Genomic DNA, 17,468 nt, shown 5'->3' on the forward strand with positions numbered 1-17,468 from the left:
CAAAAGCACACACAGTTCTTCGGGAGGATCCAAGTTCAGTTTTCCTGTATCAGGTGGCTCACAAAGCCCGATGCCCAGCTCTGGGCATTCCTAGCTTCTTTAGGTCCCTACACTCATGTGCTCAGGCAGACACATAGACACATAGTTAAAAATAGATCTTTCAAAAAACCAAACAAGTGCATTAGAAAATGCCCATCTGGACCCTCGGATTCTCTCATCAGACAAAGTTGTTTCCCTCAGTGTGATCAGCCCCTCCCTCTCTCCACATCAGGTGTTAGATGCTGTGTCCTGAGTACCAGTGACCAAGCTGGGTTTTATTTCGTTTTGTTTTTCTTTACCCCTCCTGTTCTGTCACCCACTGAAATGGCTTGAATTACCAGTGTATAATCTCCCCTGGCGTTGTTTCTGTGCCAGTTTATGGGCGAGTGTGGTGAAATGCCTGGCAAATGCCACTTCAGGAAGGGCTTACTCTGGTCCGCACTTGGAAGATGCAGCCTGCCTCGCTGGGAACGGATGGAGGCAGGAGCTTCAGGCAGCTGACTGTGTTAGACCTGACTGTCAGGAACGGGAGGAGTCACTGCTTGGGTCCCCTTCCACGTCTTACTCAGTTCGGGTCCCGTACAATGGCGCCCACATCCAAGATGGGTCTTCCCACTGCAGTGAACTCCGCTGGGAAAATTCTTCACAGGCAGGCTTAGAAGCTCATTTCTGTGGGAACTCTAAATCCCATTAAGCTGACAGTATTGCCATCATATGGGCTGAGGGGTTGGCTCTGCGGTTAAAGAGCTTGCCACGCAAACAAGAGGACAGGAGTTCAGGTCCCCAGAGCCTGCAAAAATGCTTAGCCGACGTGGCAGCACACCTGTAATTTCCGCCTCAGAAGGCCGTCAGGTTAGCCATGTCCGCCAGTCCAGGGGTGGGTTGAGAGACTGCCTGAGTGAGGTAAAGAATGATGGAGGAAGACACCAGTATCAACCTTGGACCTCCTTGTGGACATGGGCACACGTGTGTATTCTCACATGTGTGGGCACCCACATACATACACACACAGAGACCACACATTTATACAAGTGAAAAGAAAAAGAGATTGACCATCATGGTCTCTAGTGATGAATCTATACACGTTTTACCTCTCTTTCTCTGACTCAGTTGTTTTTTTTTGGGGGGGGGGCTGCTTGTTTCCTGGTTACCCAGCCTCACGAAATAATCACGCCGAAATCTGTGCTTAAATGTATTTCTGGCTAGCGCTCTCTCTCTCTCTCTCTCTCTCTCTCTCTCTCTCTCTCTCTCTCTCTCTTTTCTGACTTGCTCTTATATCTTAAACTCAACCCATCTCTATTAATCTGTGTATCGCCACATGGCTGTGGCTAACCAGCAAGGTTCCAGTACGTCTATCTCCTGTGAGCAGCTACATGGCTTCTCACTGACTCTGCCTACTCTCTCTATATATCTTTTTCAACCTGGCTATATTCTGTTAAGCCATTGGCCAGAAGCAGCTTCTGTATTAACCAATGGCAATAAAACATTCACAGCATCCAGAGGGGAATCACTGGCTCCTCCCTTCTCCCTCTATTCCTGAAGCTCCTACCTGTGTGGGCCGTGATTATGCTGACTGCTGATCCATGGTTGCCCAGTTGAGCTGGCACGTTGCATGTGGATATGAGGGCAGGGGACAGGGCTGTATGGAAAGTTCATCCTGGAGGTGAGACCAGGGTGCCAGGGAAGACCCTTGTCCTTGGTCACCAAGCATCTGTGCGTTAGTCAGTCCATAGAATGTGCTCAAGTTGACTCAGCCGCCCACCTGAGCAGCTTTTTCTGTCTCAGACCATAAACCCCTGGGAAGAGATGAAGTCTAGCACTGCCAGGGCCTTGACAGGCATTGACTGAAGATTTTTTGTATGACTCAACACACAGAAACCGCATAAAGCCAGCAGAAGAGCCAAGACAAGCTCATAAAATCTGCAACCGTACCCGCACCTTGCCGACAAACATCCTTGACCATTGTCGTTCCCAGCTCCTGTCACACATGGAGAAGCTCCGGAGCTCGATGATGGATGATCTCAGTGCAGATAACGTTTTCTACAAGAGGCGGGTGGAAGAGTTAGGTCAGAAGCTCAAGGAGCAGAATGAGCTGATCCTCAGTCAGAAGCAGCAGGTACACCATGGAGGAGTCTGTGCTGAGCTCCTTGGTCTCAGAACAGAGGGCTTTAGTTTATGCCATCTTGAAGATGATAGATGTGGACTATTTCCTCCTGTGATTGTCCCCAAAGCTACTTTAGACATAGAGATGCCTCAGACAGTACGTTTGAAGGTAGGTAAGACGTCTGCCCATGATCACTCGGAGACATAGCCAGATGTGATGTACTAAGTTTCTACAGCTCCTTCCTCTATCAAGGAGCCCAGGGTGGGGTGATTCAGTGGAAAGGTTAATTCACCACCAACCATGTCCAGCTTCGTCCAGTCCATCTCTCACTAAGAATATGAACTGCTAGCAGACTGTTTTATCTTCCGCAGATTAGAGAATTTGCCAGTAAACCATACAGCAGTGTTGGTGAGCTGAAAGGTAAGTGGACAGGATCCCTGAGATAAAGCCAAGGTGACTTGCCTGGCAGCTTTGGGTACAGAAAATCCGGGCCTGCTGATTTGTGTCTACTAAAGTAGCATTCTGCTTGGTATTTTTTATTTGGGATATATGTCCTCATTTTAATATTTGAGAGATCTATTGCCATAACCTAAAAAGTCTGAAGAATTAAGAAAATCTAAACTCTCATTTAATATTTTATATATAATTCTGTAAGCAGTTGTGTGCATAGTGCTGCCTAGTGAATCAGAAGGGAAAATAGAGCGAACAGCTAGGCTTCTGCCTGGAGATCCCAAGCTTGGCCCTAGCGTGGCTCAGATGATTAAGGAATTTTGCTTGCCTGGGGGCCAGTACCTGGGTCTGGTAATGGGACATACAAGCTGAGTTTCCTTCCATCTCTGGGTGGGATAAATGTTTGGCAAGAAAGAAGGGTTAAGTTCATGGTTTCCTATATTAACGTTTCTTAGAATAACAAGAGCTTGAGTGGTAGGAGGTATAAATCAGTTCTTATTAAAATACAGACAGTTGACTGGAAGTCATCTCAAAAATGAGCTTTGAAAGAACCCGTCTGAAGTGCATCCCACACAGTGAGGTGCTCTATGCTGCAAAGGTTCTTTACAGTTGTTTTTCTGGTGACAGAATTAAGGTAATTTGCTGCTAAAACTTGCTTCTGTCTTACAGCTTTCATTTTTAACTTACATTTTTGTCATTTCAGGGAATCTTCCTCTAACCCGGCAAGCCCTGGACTCCAAGCCAGCTGGCCCTGCTGCAGCCAGTGAGTGTCTAAAATAGCTTTATGTTCATGTTTTCTTTCTTACTTCATGTTTTAGAGACTTTTTTTCTTGGAAACAGTGTATTTGGCGTTGCTGTGTGATCCATTTTGATTCTGGCTTTGACTTAGCTCTGTAATCTAAGGCTGTAGATTTTGTAGATTTTGCTTTTATCACTTGGCAGTTTGACTTATGAAGGGATGAGTCAACATTGTGGTACCGCACAAGTTCATATTTCTGGATTTCCTAAATGGCAGGACTGAGACTCGATGCTGAGGGTGTTAGCAGGTTCCCCTGTCCAGCCTTGGGATCAGCATGGACATCTGATCTAGGGCCTGGGTTTGTCAAGCAACAGGATCAAACTTGGAGACTGGGAAAAGGGCCGTGTCAGTAAATCTTGGCTATGTAAACTTGAGGACCTAAGATTGGTCCCCAGAACTCAGGGAAAACCGAGGGATAAGCTGGGCACATGTCTATAATTCCAATCTGGGGGCAGAAACAGAAATCTCTGGGCAGTCTAGCCAAATCTGCAAGTTCTGGTTCTCTATCTTAAGAGATACAGTGGATGGCTGGCATGGTGGCAAACATCTTTAATTCCAGCACTCAGGGTGCAGAGGCAGACAGATCTGAGTTTAAGGCCAGCCTGGTCTACAGAGCAAGTTTCAGGACAGCCAGGGATACACAGAGAAACCCTGTGTCAAAAGACAAACAAAAAAATAAGCTACAGCAATAGCTCAGAGGTTAAGAGCAGTTATGAGGGCTGGAACTCAGATCTGAACACCCATGTAAGAAGCCAGGCATTCTGTAACTGCCTGTAATTTGAGCTCCCAAGGGTCAGTTGTCCTTGTCTAGCCTCTGCATAAAAGTGTGCATACCCTTGTCACACCCATTCCCAGATATTAATACACACAGACATAAATGAAATATATCTGATAATAATAAAATGGAGATCAATTGAGGAAGATGCCTGACTTTGATCTCCTCCTTCCACAGGTGCCCAAACGCACAGGCACTCACAGACACACATGCATACACACACACATGTGCATACACATACACTCACACGCACATGGACACGTGTGTGCGCATACACACAAAGATGTGATGTTCTCATACTTTTTTTCAACGATAGTGAAATAAATTAAATATATTTTATTTCTGAACGGAGAAGAAAAGAACTCTGGGTAGAGGAGGTCAGAGAGCAGGTGACATTTGCGAGGGAGAGTCAGATGTGCAGTGTGCACAGGGCCTAGCGTGACCAGGTTAGACCTCAGTCATTTCAGTCCGCATGCTCTGTGGCTTCCAAGGCGCCCTGGGAGGTGATCAGTCCTAGGTCGCATCTTTCGGCTTTTTCAAGCTTAAGTAATATCTAGATCAGTTTTGTGTGTGTGTGTTTCCCCTGTAAACTCTTTGAAGCTGCGTGGTGAGATGCTCTTGTAAAACCACATAGCTATGGTATAACTTTGCAAAGCCAGCTGCAGACAGTCAAACAATGGATTGGCTGAGTGTCAATAAAAGTTTACAGGAACATCAGTGGGCGCAGTTCTCACAGGCTGTAGTTTGCAGAGCCTTGCTTGATCTAGACTGCACACGGTGCAAATGAGCCCACAAGTCCTGTTTTCTGATTTCCTAGTGATTTGTGGACAGTTATGAGTAGAATGCTTTTGCCAGTATTTATCATAAAAATAAGTAAGTGTACAGAGGTGATAAGGTTATGACCGATATATCTAAGGTAGAGAAAGAAATAGTAAGTTGTTTAATGGGGAGGGAAAAAAAAAACTTGTGTTATTGGACTCTCAAGATAGGAAGGACTCTGGGATAGGAATCGTGAAACCTTGGGAAAGCGGCTGAAGGGTTTACCTGTCAAGAGAAATCAAAAATAGCATGTAGTATTGATTGAGTCAGTTTTCTTCTGCCTAACGCTGTGCCTAAATTAATAATTCCTCCACATCTAGCCTCATGCTTGGGATATTTTTCAAAACTCATTTTTCCTAAATGGAAATAACACAAATGCCCATCCTGTCGCAAACAGTCGGGGTCTAGTTGTACACTGGAGTGTTGCCTGATCGTAGAAATAGTGCTGATCTTGCCATGTCACACAGTGAAAACACGCTAAGTGAAGGCAGCAAGAACACGGTGTGTGGTTCTATATGTGCGCAACACTCACAGACACACAAAGGACAGAAATTGATCTAGAGGCTGAAGAGGTGGGGAGAGAATGAGCCGTAATAGCCAACAGGTATCGGCATTTGGGGAAGATTGATAAATGCGCTGATTAACTAGTGATTGTGGTCACACAGTCCTGTGAGCTGTGTGAGCAACCTAAAAGGTACACATGCACGCACGCACGCGCACACACACACACACACACACTTAAGACGCATTGGTCTGGGTGGTAGAGTACTTCACTAGCATGCACAGGCTGTGGGTTTTATCCCGGGCACCTCAAAATAACAATTAAAAAAAATCTTTTTAAAAAAAACAAAAGAAGACAGATGGGTAGCATCTGTTGTTTGAGGCGTGTGCTTCCTGTGTGCTGCCTGTGTCTTTCGGAAGGTGTGTGGTCAGATACTTAAGCCAGAGCGACGAGACCAGTGAGCTTTTCCTCTTGTTCTGTTTCAGGGAATGCCTCCGCCACACAGACTCTGGATGGTGCACCCAGCCTGACCATGGTACATGGTAGGTTTCAGCTACAGTCTTGATGTTTCGGGTGCCGTTCTCAGCCTGAGTTAGATAATCATTAACCCAGTTTGCCAGCAGGCAGCCCCTTAGTCACTATGAAGCAGTTGGGATAAACGTCTGTCCTCACAGCATACATGACTGAAAGTGGAACATGCTGCCCACGCGGAACGTGCAGCGTCTGCCTGTCGTTGGGCCGAGCAATAGCACTTTTAACTTTGCTACTTCATTTCTTTATGATCTTTGCGGAAAGTGGTAGGCCCGAGGAAGACCAGCCAACCAGACATGCCACAGGGCATTTCTGCTTGTTTTTCTAACTTTCAGTGTGGTGGCAGGTCACCTTTTTTAAACAAACAGTCTCAATGATTGGTCAGGAAGGTGTAGAAAAAAAGGTAGAAACCAAAGGCAGAAAACCGAACAGAGTGTCGGGGATGAAATCCCTGCCAGCCCTCATCTCTCAGACGGGACAGTGGGCACGGAGTGTTATAATCATGCTGGGATAGGTGGAAGACTATTTCCATCTGGATTTCTCTTCTTATTGAGCTGGGTTCTCTCATGTTTATCCTCTGCTCTTTGGGCTCTACCATATGTTAGAGGAAACAGACATTCTCCACAGCTAACAAAACACTGCTGCTGTGTGTTACAAAGAAACCAAAGCAGGGGGACCGCTTTATTCCTGTCTTGTCTACGAATGGTTTAGATTTTAACGATTACCGCTTTCCACCTTGGGTTTTGACCCTTCAAAGAGCGGCTGTAGGCTGAGTAGTTGCGGAGATGGCCCAGTAGAGACAGCACTTGCCACGTGAGTGCAGGGATTAGAGTTTGGCTTCCCAGAACCCACGTCTGTAACCCCGTGCTGCTGAGGCGAATGGCAGGTAGAAAGAAGGAAGCCCCAGAGCTCCCCCAGCAGCCCAGCACGCAAAGCACGTTCCTCTGACGACATATGTGTGCCATCATGCTCCCACATCCACACTGACACACGCGGACACACCCTTGCACGTGCGCGTCATACAAACACACACACAAAAAAAGACGGTGGTTATGAGATGGCTGTGTAGATACAGAAGGTGTCTCAGTAGTGTATACAGATACATACATACGCATGCATACGCATGCACTTACAGTATACATGTACATACTCATGCATGCATACGCATGCACTTACAGTATACAGACACGCACATACTCACGCATGCGTATGCATGCACTTACAGTATACAGACACATACATACTCATGCATGCATACACATGCACTTACAGTATACAGACACATACATACTCACGCATGCATACACATGCACTTACAGTATACAGACACATACATACTCACGCATGCATACACATGCACTTACAGTATACAGACACATATATACTCACGCATGCATACACATGCACTTACAGTATACAGACACATACATACTCACATATGCATACACATGTGCTTACAGTATACAGACACATACATACTCACGCATGCATACACATGCACTTACAGTATACAGACACATACATGCATACACATGTGCTTACAGTATACAGACACATATATACTCACGCATGCATACACATGCACTTACAGTATACAGACACATACATACTCACACATGCATATGCATGCACTTACAGTATACAGACACATATATACTCACGCATGAATACACATGCACTTACAGTATACAGACACATATATACTCACACATGCATACACATGCACTTACAGTATACAGACACATACTCACGCATGCATACAATGTGCTTACAGTATACAGACACATACATACTCACACATGCATACACATGCACTTACAGTATACAGACACATACATGCATACACATGTGCTTACAGTATACAGACACATATATACTCACGCATGCATACACATGCACTTACAGTATACAGACACATACATACTCACACATGCATATGCATGTGCTTACAGGGAATTGAACATGGGTCCACTGGAATAACAGTTAATATCTCAGTCATCTTTCCAGCTTTAATTTAAGTGTTTAAAAAGTCACACAGTAGCCAGGTCAGTCTCCTGGCCAAGGAGCCACCCACTTAGGTAGGAACCATGCTAATACAACAGATGGAATGACTGACTCCTTCTCCTGGGGTCTCACTCAGCCCGCTCAGCCAGCTGTTGCTACCTACTCCTGCCTGCAGTTTCTTACTCCAGGATAGGGTAAGAAAACGTCTGAAGAAAAGGCTGTTTATAAAGAACAGGGATTTATAAGACAAATCAAATGCTAGAAAACTCAGGCTTATGACAAGGAATTCAAATCTTTTTATCACCCCCACCTTGTAAGACTTGTATATGCAAATATTTTACTCTGTCCCCCACTAATAAAACTTTATATGCACAAAGATGCTGTTGCATTCTGGGATTGAAGTGGCTGACCACTTCTCTCTTCAGGACCTCTACACCATTTCTTTGAAGACTTGCCAATCAAACAAAACTGTGAGGTGTGACCCCAGCCAGTGGGGAAAAGACACTGCTGCCACCTGAGTTAGAATAAAACCAAGTGCTCTTCCTGTCTGTGTTTGCTCTTCTGAATCAGCCTCTTGGTAGAGTCGAGTTTTGTCTTGCCCACATACTAAACATACCTACATCACACATGTCGATAGATCTTTTTCTTGTATTGTCAAGACTAAGACAACTTTGTGCAAGTTGAGTGTGCATTTTATCTATTATTAGTCTCAAGGAGAAAAGGATCCTGAGTGTTTTAAACTCCCATAGATAATAAAATCCAATATGTGGGTTTCAGATTGTGATTGAATACGTCCCTCAACCAGCCATGGACTAAAGGGTCGCTGTTACAGGCCAGCATGCTCAGATGTCAAGATTTATGAAGACCAAAAGTCTAATTTAGTTGCGTCTTGGGCTTTGGCTTATTTTTTGTTTGTTTTTAAGTAGAGTCTCCTGTGTAGCCTGGCTAGCCTATAACTTTCTCTGTCGACCAGGCTGGTCCTAGACTTACAGTGACCCTTCTGATTCTGCACCCATGTTGGATTTTCAAACCTGTACCAACACCTAGGTCAACAAAACCAAAAACATTTATATACTTCATCTATATAGTATATATACATATGTAAATTTATTCACACAGCCATACATCTATCCAAATTAGTGTACTAGAAGTACCCATTAAATAAAAGCCAGGCTTTCCACATAGGTGCTAGACGTGTAACAACTCAGGTCCATGCCTGACTGCCTGTGAATGCTCAGTGACTGTTGGCTCACTGCCAGTGTGTTGTGTGACAAACTTCTCAAGCACGTCTACTCACCCCATAGAGGGAGTCCATAGCAGATCCAAGTACAGATATCACCAAACTCAAACTTGGGGAACCCATGAGTTTTATTGGAGTTAAATTACAGGAATATCGGGGAGGCGTTACTTAGAGGAGCAGAAATGACTCAGACAACTGCATCACCACTGGCCACCCTAGCATGGGTGCCAGGCAGGTCACAAAGCTGGGGAGCTGGAGCACACGACACAGTCTGCAGGCGGCTCATTGGGTTAGAGAGTGTCCTTTCCAAGTGGCTCTGCTCTAAACTTCTGGGAAGCTCTGCTGGTGTCTGCTTCTGGTCTCAGAGTCATCTTTGCTTAACTCTGTCTGAGAGGGACTCTCAGCTTTTACTGCTTACTCTGACAGGGAGGAGGCCAGTGAGTCTGCTCAGCTTCGGGGACTTCCTGGAGCTATTTTAGTTGTTTACCTTTCCAGTTTAAGGAGCTTCCAGCAGGATAGAATGTTTCAATCTCGGAGGAAACTTACATAACACCATCCTGGAGGCTAAGATAGGATGAAATGGCTTTCACCACCAAGGTGAAAATGTCAAGTGGAAAAGTTCTCTCTGTAGTCTGAGCTGCAGGTGGGTAAGCCTTGAGTCCTGTAAGCCAGTGCTGATGGTTGCACGTTGCCCCTGGCCTAAATCCTGAATGCCATCACTGCACCTTCTCCATGCAGCATTTTCCTTCTTTCCCAGGCTGGAGCTTGGTTTGATTGATCTACTGGCAGATTCCTTTATGTAGGTGGATAACATGACCCTGCTAGGTTCTGGGGTAAAGTCCAGTTCTCTTTCCTCACCCAGCGAGGGGCCAGCTCTTTTTTAGTCTGCAGCCTCACCTGGGCTCTCCAGGACAAGACAGGAGTTTGGGGACGTGATGTCTTTAAGAATAGGTCTTCTCATTGCCGCTTCCCTTTCTCACGCTCATGGTTTGCTAGTTGTCCATCTTGGCTCACTGCTAGCCAGCCGTTCAGAGAATTGACAGGTGTCTGGGCAAGGGTGTGGGCTATCTGAATCTAGTACATCCCTCTAGGAAGGTGTGGCTTCTGTTTTATTTAGGACACTCTATTTCTGGTATTCTGTTTTAGATAGATGTCTCTTTGAGAAGGATTTTTGAAATAGTACCCCATGTGTCGGGCAAGAGATTAATGGATGAGAAGTTTTAACTTGCATACTTAAAATATATAGTTTTAAAATGATATTTGAAGTTAGTGGGAAATACCTAGAAACTGAAGAGTTCCGGAAGAACTAATTGTAGCTGCCTCAGCCTGGCTCAGTAGCTCGTGCTTGTAATTCAGTCCTTTAGGAGGTGGAACCAAGGCCAAGGTTCAAGGCCATTGTTTGCTACCTAGAGAGTTCAAGGCTAGCCCTAACTACATAAAACCCTATCTTTAATAAATACATAAAATAATAAAATCAAAAGTGACTCCCTCAATATTATCCCAGTAGGTCTTTGCTATTCTCACAAAATATATCTATGGACATGGATATTTACAGTAGTTTGTACATTCATATGTATGTATATAAACATTTATATACAAACAAGCAAATCTATATATTGAAAATAAGGAAACAAACATATTTGTGTTACTCCTTTCTCTCCTTGTGAATAGAGCAGGCGTTCCCATCGCATGTACTGGAACCGATAGAAGAGCTTTCGTCAGAGGAGGAAAAAGGTACCAGTACCAGCGTTATTTATTTACTCCGTTCTGGACCTTAAAAGTCCAAGTTCATGCTGCATGTCATGCCATACGGAAAACAGGAGAGGCTTTTAGCTTTGGACTGCAGTTTCAGCTGATAGGACACACAGCACCTGGTTATCTTGTCCCCTAATGCTCCTGTATCCCCTGCATTGTTACGTTTTTCTGCAGGTAAGTTAATAAGAAAGTTCCTACGTCAGGAAACTTCAAAACAAAAATCCTTTATTTCGGCACAGATATTCTGACCAGACGGCAAAGCGGCACACGTACTGTGCACCAGATGGTGTGAGACTATTTGTGTCAGAGTGATTTCTCACAGCGTTGGTATCGAATGAGTAAAGTGTCCGTTTCCAAATCACTGTGTTTTCCATGCTTGCAATCCTAGCATTTCATCACTGTGATTTTGAGGCCAGCATGGGCTAGAGTGAGACCCTGTCTCAAAACAAACAAATGAACCCCCCCCCCCACACACACACACAACCCTTCATTGATTTAACAGAATATGATTTAGTATTGGGATCATACAGCTATGTGGAGAACGTGTTAGGCAATGGCATTTTGTTTAATAATCTCCTGCAATCCAGGTGGCAGATGCTGAAAGTACCATCCACTAAGGCCAGAGAGTGGCTGGGGGAGGGGTTCCCTGCAGCCAGTCAGAAAGGGAGATACATATCTTGCTGGTTTACGACACTTGTCCAGTCCTTTCGAATGAAATGAACCTGCCTGGATATGGGATCCCAAAATGATAGGCTACTTGCCAGACTTGTATCAAATCTGGCGTTGGACAGTCTACCAGCTATTGGGTCTCTTGAGTCGGGTCTTAAGTTACCTTGGGCAGACGTGCTATTCAGATCCTGTTCCAAGCTCTCTTGAACTAGACTTTTTTTTTTTTTAAGTAGGCAGTAAAAGTAGACCAGGGTGAGCCGAGGCTGTCATTACCGGCTCCACTCCAGTACCACGAAGGGGGAAGGGAAAAGGTGAAGTTGGGGATGGAAAGTGAAAGGCATATGACCTGGGTTTTATTGATTGTTTTTCATTGTTTGGCTTTTTGTCTTATTTTGTTTTAATTATAGGTTGTTAACCTCTTTGCAGTTTTGGTAAAGTCTTTGAAGGGGAGAAGAATCGCAAGTTTTTTGTGTACTTAGCATATACTAAATTTATCTTCTTAAAACTTAAATAAAATTTAAATAAATTAGACATTTTATCTTCATAAGATAAATTCTAACTAGGCTTAGAAATGAACTTTTTGGGAAATATTCCCATTGATTAAACATTAAAAAATATATGACTATTTCTTAGGTTGATTAATTATAATTTGGGTAAACAATCAGTAGTCTTAGAAGTCACTAAGTCCTGAGGCAGACAGTTTTAAACACTAAGATCCTTACAGTTATAAAATATCCAAAACCTTAAAATCTTTACAGATGTTTACTTTCTAACTTAAAGTTGTATGCTGTCATTTCCCACTTAGAATAAGTTTGTATAATTCTCTTTACACCTACTTTTTACTGATACCTTGATTCAGGACGAGAAAATGACCAGAAATCAAGTAAGAAGACGCATCTACGTAAAACTTGGAAGAGCAACCTCTCCTCAAAGGGGCTGAGGACAAACTTGGAGAAGAAGCTGGGGGAGAGGCTGAGGATCCTGGGGATTAACACAGTACGTTAGTTAATGTTCTGAGCATTTGCTCGTTCTGTCCCATTTCCCCAATCAGGACACGAGAGAAGAGAAGAAGGCGCCTTAACTCTAGACTACAAGCTAAGACCCAGGTTGCGTTTCTAAGGCCTTAACAAATACAAACTTATTTACAAACGGGAATGAAAATTGGACTAAATGGTGGTGTTACTTGTTTTGTGTAAAGATGAGGTGACTTGACTAGCTAGTAATGCCGGAGCCGGAGCCTGTGTGGGTGCTCAGAGTGCATTGATATATCCCGAATAATGCATCCTGATGTCACCTCAAACCACTGCTCATTGCGAAACCAGAACTTAGTAAATGATGAATAAACAGGCAGCTGAATTAGGTTCCATCTTGAAACCAGATTGAACAATCTCAGTCCCACACCTTACATGTAAACCCTTTGTGCTTTAAAAATTATTTATTAGAACACACTGACAATTTGATGAATTTATTTGTGTGCAGGTAAATACATAAGTGCTTGCGTAACTATGTATGTATGAAGGTATATATGTATCATACACATATGAACATGTATTTGTAAGCATGAATGTATATTATACCCATATGAATGCTCATACATGATAGGTGGGTGGAGTGTATGGATATGTATCAATACATGTGTATGTAGCTGTATGTCACAGCTGTTTGTGTGTAGACATATATGTGGATATACCTGCATATGTATACATACGTTTGTATAGGACCATATGTTCATTTATGTACATGTATATACATGTATTTGAGTAAACATATGGATACATTGTGTATCTCCACGTTTGTATGTTTATGTGTGTGCATTTATAGGACATGGATGGGTTTGCATGAGAGAATTGTAACCACCACTCAGATGATAACGTTGGGCATTTCTAGTACCCTAGAAGGTGCCCTTACCTCCTCCTTGCCTCTGTCACCAGCTACTCTCCAACAAGACATGACAGGTGTTGTGACTGAGTCTACTTGCTCTTGGGCCTCACAGATGTGGAAGCATGTCTGTGCAGTCTCCTGCATCTTGCCTTTGATGATGCTGTACTCCGTGTGGTCCGTGTCTGTTTCACGCACCAGTGGTCTGTTCTTAGTTACCTCACTGCAGGCCTGAGTTGAACACTGTGCAGTTTTTTCTCTCTTCTTGAAAATGGAAATGCCAGGTTCCCTTGTGGACTCTTCTGGCTACTAAGTTGTGAGCATGTGCTCTGGTGTGAGCATAGAACATCATAGCTGCTCCCGAATCATTTCCTTAAGTGTTCCAGTCCACACTCGCCCTAAAGGGGCAGAAGGGTTCAGTTGCTGTCTTTAACCAAGTCTTAGATTTGCCGGTCTCTAATTCCTCAGACTCTTTGTGGGTTTTTAGCCACACTGGGCATTCATGCAGAGTCCCCAGTCCCATGCAGACGCTCTCGAGTCTAGGTTTTCATATTTGCTGTCTCTATGGATTTTGGGAGTTTTAATTTCATCAGAGCTTTATCTATGGTTTTTCTCCTAGTGTTTGGAGACATGTTTGTTTGTTTCCTGGTTTGGGGGCTGTGGGGTGTGTTTTCAGAATTAGAAGAGTTTAGCTTTATTTCCATGTGAAGCAGCTGTCCTGATACCATTTCCTGTTCATCTGAAATAATTCTTTTATTATGTAGAAACTCCATGTGTGCATTTGCATCTGCTTTGGACCTTCAGTTACTTTGCCATATTTGTTAGTTAGTTAGTTAGTTGTTAGTTTTTTCAAGACAGGGTTCTCTGTGCAGCCCTGGCTGTCCTGGAACCATTCTGTAGACCAGACTGGCCTCAAACTCAGAGATCTGCCTGCCTCTGCCTCCCGAGTGCTGGGGTCAAAGGTTTGCACCCCCACTGCCTGGCCGTATTCATTCTTTATTCATTTGCGCATACCACACAGACTGACTTAGACCAGCCATGTATTTTTCTGTCTCCCATGGGCATGCTTTCCCTAGTCTTGCTGTTTGAAAGATTTTGGCAATTCTTCCGGTTCTTGTTTTCTGTTGAACTTTATAAAAACCTCCCAGTTCCAGATCAACCATCACTGGAATCCTGCAGGAACTGTTGGAAATGCTGTGTGCTAACTAGGAAGGCTGACAGCTGTTTACCATTGAATCCTTCCACCCACTAGGGTGTAGGAAGGCAGACATTAAGCTGGGTCACAGAAATATGGGAAGTCTTTGACCCTCTGGAGCGATAGACAGAAGTTGGGCAGATCAGGTGAATGACAGGGGACAGGAAACTTGGAAGTGGCACTTACCCGATGACAGAAATGTCTCTCCTGGGCAACCATGTGAGGTAGTGAGGTCACTGCTAGGGCGGGGAACTCAGAAGGAAGGGGAAAGTCTGGGAGAAGGCGGTGAAGATGGGAGATGAGTTCATGTGTGAAACACTACCGTTAAGTAACTAACGTTTAAGTGCCTTTTTCCGACGAGATTCCCATCAGACCTAGAGTTCCTCAGGTCACCCCATTGATTATTCTAGTTCCTGATGGAAGTCAACTCTGATGGCTTTCCCGTCCCTGTGGGGGTGACTGCTGAGCCTTCCAGACCAGCATTCAGGTTTCTCTTTTGGTCCCATCTCCCAGGCCTTTGTCGCGTTCGCCTGGGGGACATGCTTTGGCTGTCTCAATCCTAAAGTCCTGTCTTCCTCCCAAGGTATCCCCAGTGCCCGGCCATCTGGAAACTGCCTCTTGTTTTCGTTTGTTCATCTCCACCCTCCCCTGGAGGTCAGGGCCTCTGGCAGGCTCTCTCGGAATTCTTCTAGTCTTTCTTGTTTGCCGCTGATCATACGGCATTGCACTGCTGGTGAGCCAGTCATAAACAGGCACAGCTGTACTGCAAGCTCCTTTTGGAACCAGAAGAGTTCTGGTTCATGCTGGAGCATCCTCATCCCTACGTTAAATGACCCTGGGCCCAGAAGAACAGAGTTAATGCCGACACTTGTCTACAGATGAAAAACACCCAAGGATAACGATAATGGATTGACGCAACATCTTATTCCTTCAGGATATACATGGCATTCCCTGCGAGATCTTGACCAGATCACTGAAAGCCATGCAGGGAGCCAGACATGATCTAGCAAAGCAAATGCCCGACATTCAGCAAATTCGAGAATCCCTCGAGCATCAGCTGACCTGTAAAATCGAGGAGAAGGTGTTACTATCTTCAGGTAAGCCTGCTGCTACCACCTGGCACTTCATTGCTACAAAAGGGAGCTAAATTCTAACAACCTTTTTATAATTTTAAATGTTTGCAAACTTTGACACTAACGACTTCCTTACTGTCTGCACTTAAAATGCTGGGTCTTGGGTTCCACTTTTATCTTGAAAGAAGCCCTGACTCCTACTTTGGGGTGGATAATTTCCCTATAATCCTAGCACTCAGAAGGTAAGGGCAGGTGGGCCAGGACTTTAGAGTCCTTCTTAGTTATATAGCATATTCGAGTCCAACCAGGGTTACAAGAGATTCTCCCAGAAAAAAAAAAAATCCAAGAACAAATAAACAATAATAAGGAAGCCCTGAGTCTGGATCCCAGCCTAAGAAGCAGGCTTATTCTCTCCAGTGACACCGTGGATAACATTGTATTATTTACTTTGGCTTTTCACTTTACCACAGAGGCGATGGAGACTCATGAACGATGCTTTTCTTCCAGATAGGTACAATGTACCTCTCATGACCACTTTGCCAGCTGAAGAAGTACCCAAAGCCTCCCAGCTTCCCCCGCAAGGCAGACCATTGATCAGACAGAGGACTGTGTTTACCGATAAGGTGGCTGTCCCAAAGTGAGTATTTTCAAATATATATGATTATTTGTCTTATCCAACTGAAGTTGCTAAGAGAAATTTATTTTAGAGGCTGGAAGTTCAGAATCAGGGTGTCAAAGTGACATACCTCCTCCAAGAAGGCCATGCCTCCTAATCTTCCCAAACAGGTCCAGTGGAGACCAAGCACTCAAACATTTGAGCTTAGGGGGGCCATTTTCATTCAGACCAGCACAGGTAGTAATCCCATTATGGGGACCCAACCCTTTGACTCCATTTATTCCAGTAGTTTCCAAAGCCCTGCCTGCAGATGTCACCACACTCCAGGTCTGGGGGATTACAAACATGAGTCCATAGCAGCGGATCCCATCCACACCTCCTGTGTAGTCTTGGGCTGGTAACCAGACTTTTGTGGTTTCCATAGACATATGTGTTGGCAATAGTATTTACTTACATGCTTTAGAAATTTTTTTGTCTTCCTTTATTTTTTTTTATTTTAGATTTAAGAAAAGTACCAAAGAAAATCATTTTCTCAGAAAGTTTTCATCTACCAAGTGAGTGCTGGGCAAGGTTCTGGGGGTGTCGGGATGGATATAAAGTTTCTGAGCATTCCTCTCGGGATAAAGTGGGGGTTCACTGCGATTAAGTGAAGCCATGGTGGTTATTCATCAGGATAGCTGTCCTAGTCCTTCATGGTCTATTATTTGTGACATGCCATCTTCAGCCACCCTGTCACTCAGTTCACCATGTCACGGCGTCCGTGAAGAAAAAGGAGCACCCCTGAGTCCTTCTAAACAGCCTTCCCCAGTGTAGTTTTTAACAAGCACATTTAAATAGAACAGACGGCGTTTCGGTGGCTGGATCCAGGATCACATAGGGGTCGGGGCCATTTCTGCATTCTGGTTCCCTGTAATGGCAATGATGACTCCAGCCTGCCTCCCGCTGGGGCCCCTGAGATGATAAGAATCTTTGCCCGATCACTCAGCAGCTGATATTCATCAGGTGCTCTTTTTGAATCT

At 44.3% G+C, this 17,468-nt stretch overlaps 1 protein-coding gene across 4 annotated transcripts in view; it reads left to right on the top strand.

Annotated features, from left to right (window-relative positions):
• Dzip1 (DAZ interacting zinc finger protein 1) overlaps positions 1 to 17,468 on the top strand; it is a 45,506-nt gene that overhangs the window by 19,923 nt on the left and 8,115 nt on the right. For all 4 annotated transcript variants that reach the window (XM_057786056.1, XM_057786058.1, XM_057786057.1 and 1 more), the window contains 9 exons: positions 2,015 to 2,155; positions 2,515 to 2,563; positions 3,297 to 3,356; positions 5,974 to 6,030; positions 10,935 to 10,997; positions 12,547 to 12,683; positions 15,695 to 15,857; positions 16,341 to 16,470; positions 16,950 to 17,003. In XM_057786056.1, the coding sequence (XP_057642039.1) occupies positions 2,015 to 2,155; positions 2,515 to 2,563; positions 3,297 to 3,356; positions 5,974 to 6,030; positions 10,935 to 10,997; positions 12,547 to 12,683; positions 15,695 to 15,857; positions 16,341 to 16,470; positions 16,950 to 17,003 (854 nt within the window). The remainder of the gene's footprint in view (positions 1 to 2,014; positions 2,156 to 2,514; positions 2,564 to 3,296; positions 3,357 to 5,973; positions 6,031 to 10,934; positions 10,998 to 12,546; positions 12,684 to 15,694; positions 15,858 to 16,340; positions 16,471 to 16,949; positions 17,004 to 17,468) is intronic.

This window comes from Chionomys nivalis, chromosome 12, assembly GCF_950005125.1.
Source record: "Chionomys nivalis chromosome 12, mChiNiv1.1, whole genome shotgun sequence".
Classification (NCBI taxonomy): Eukaryota; Metazoa; Chordata; class Mammalia; order Rodentia; family Cricetidae; genus Chionomys; species Chionomys nivalis.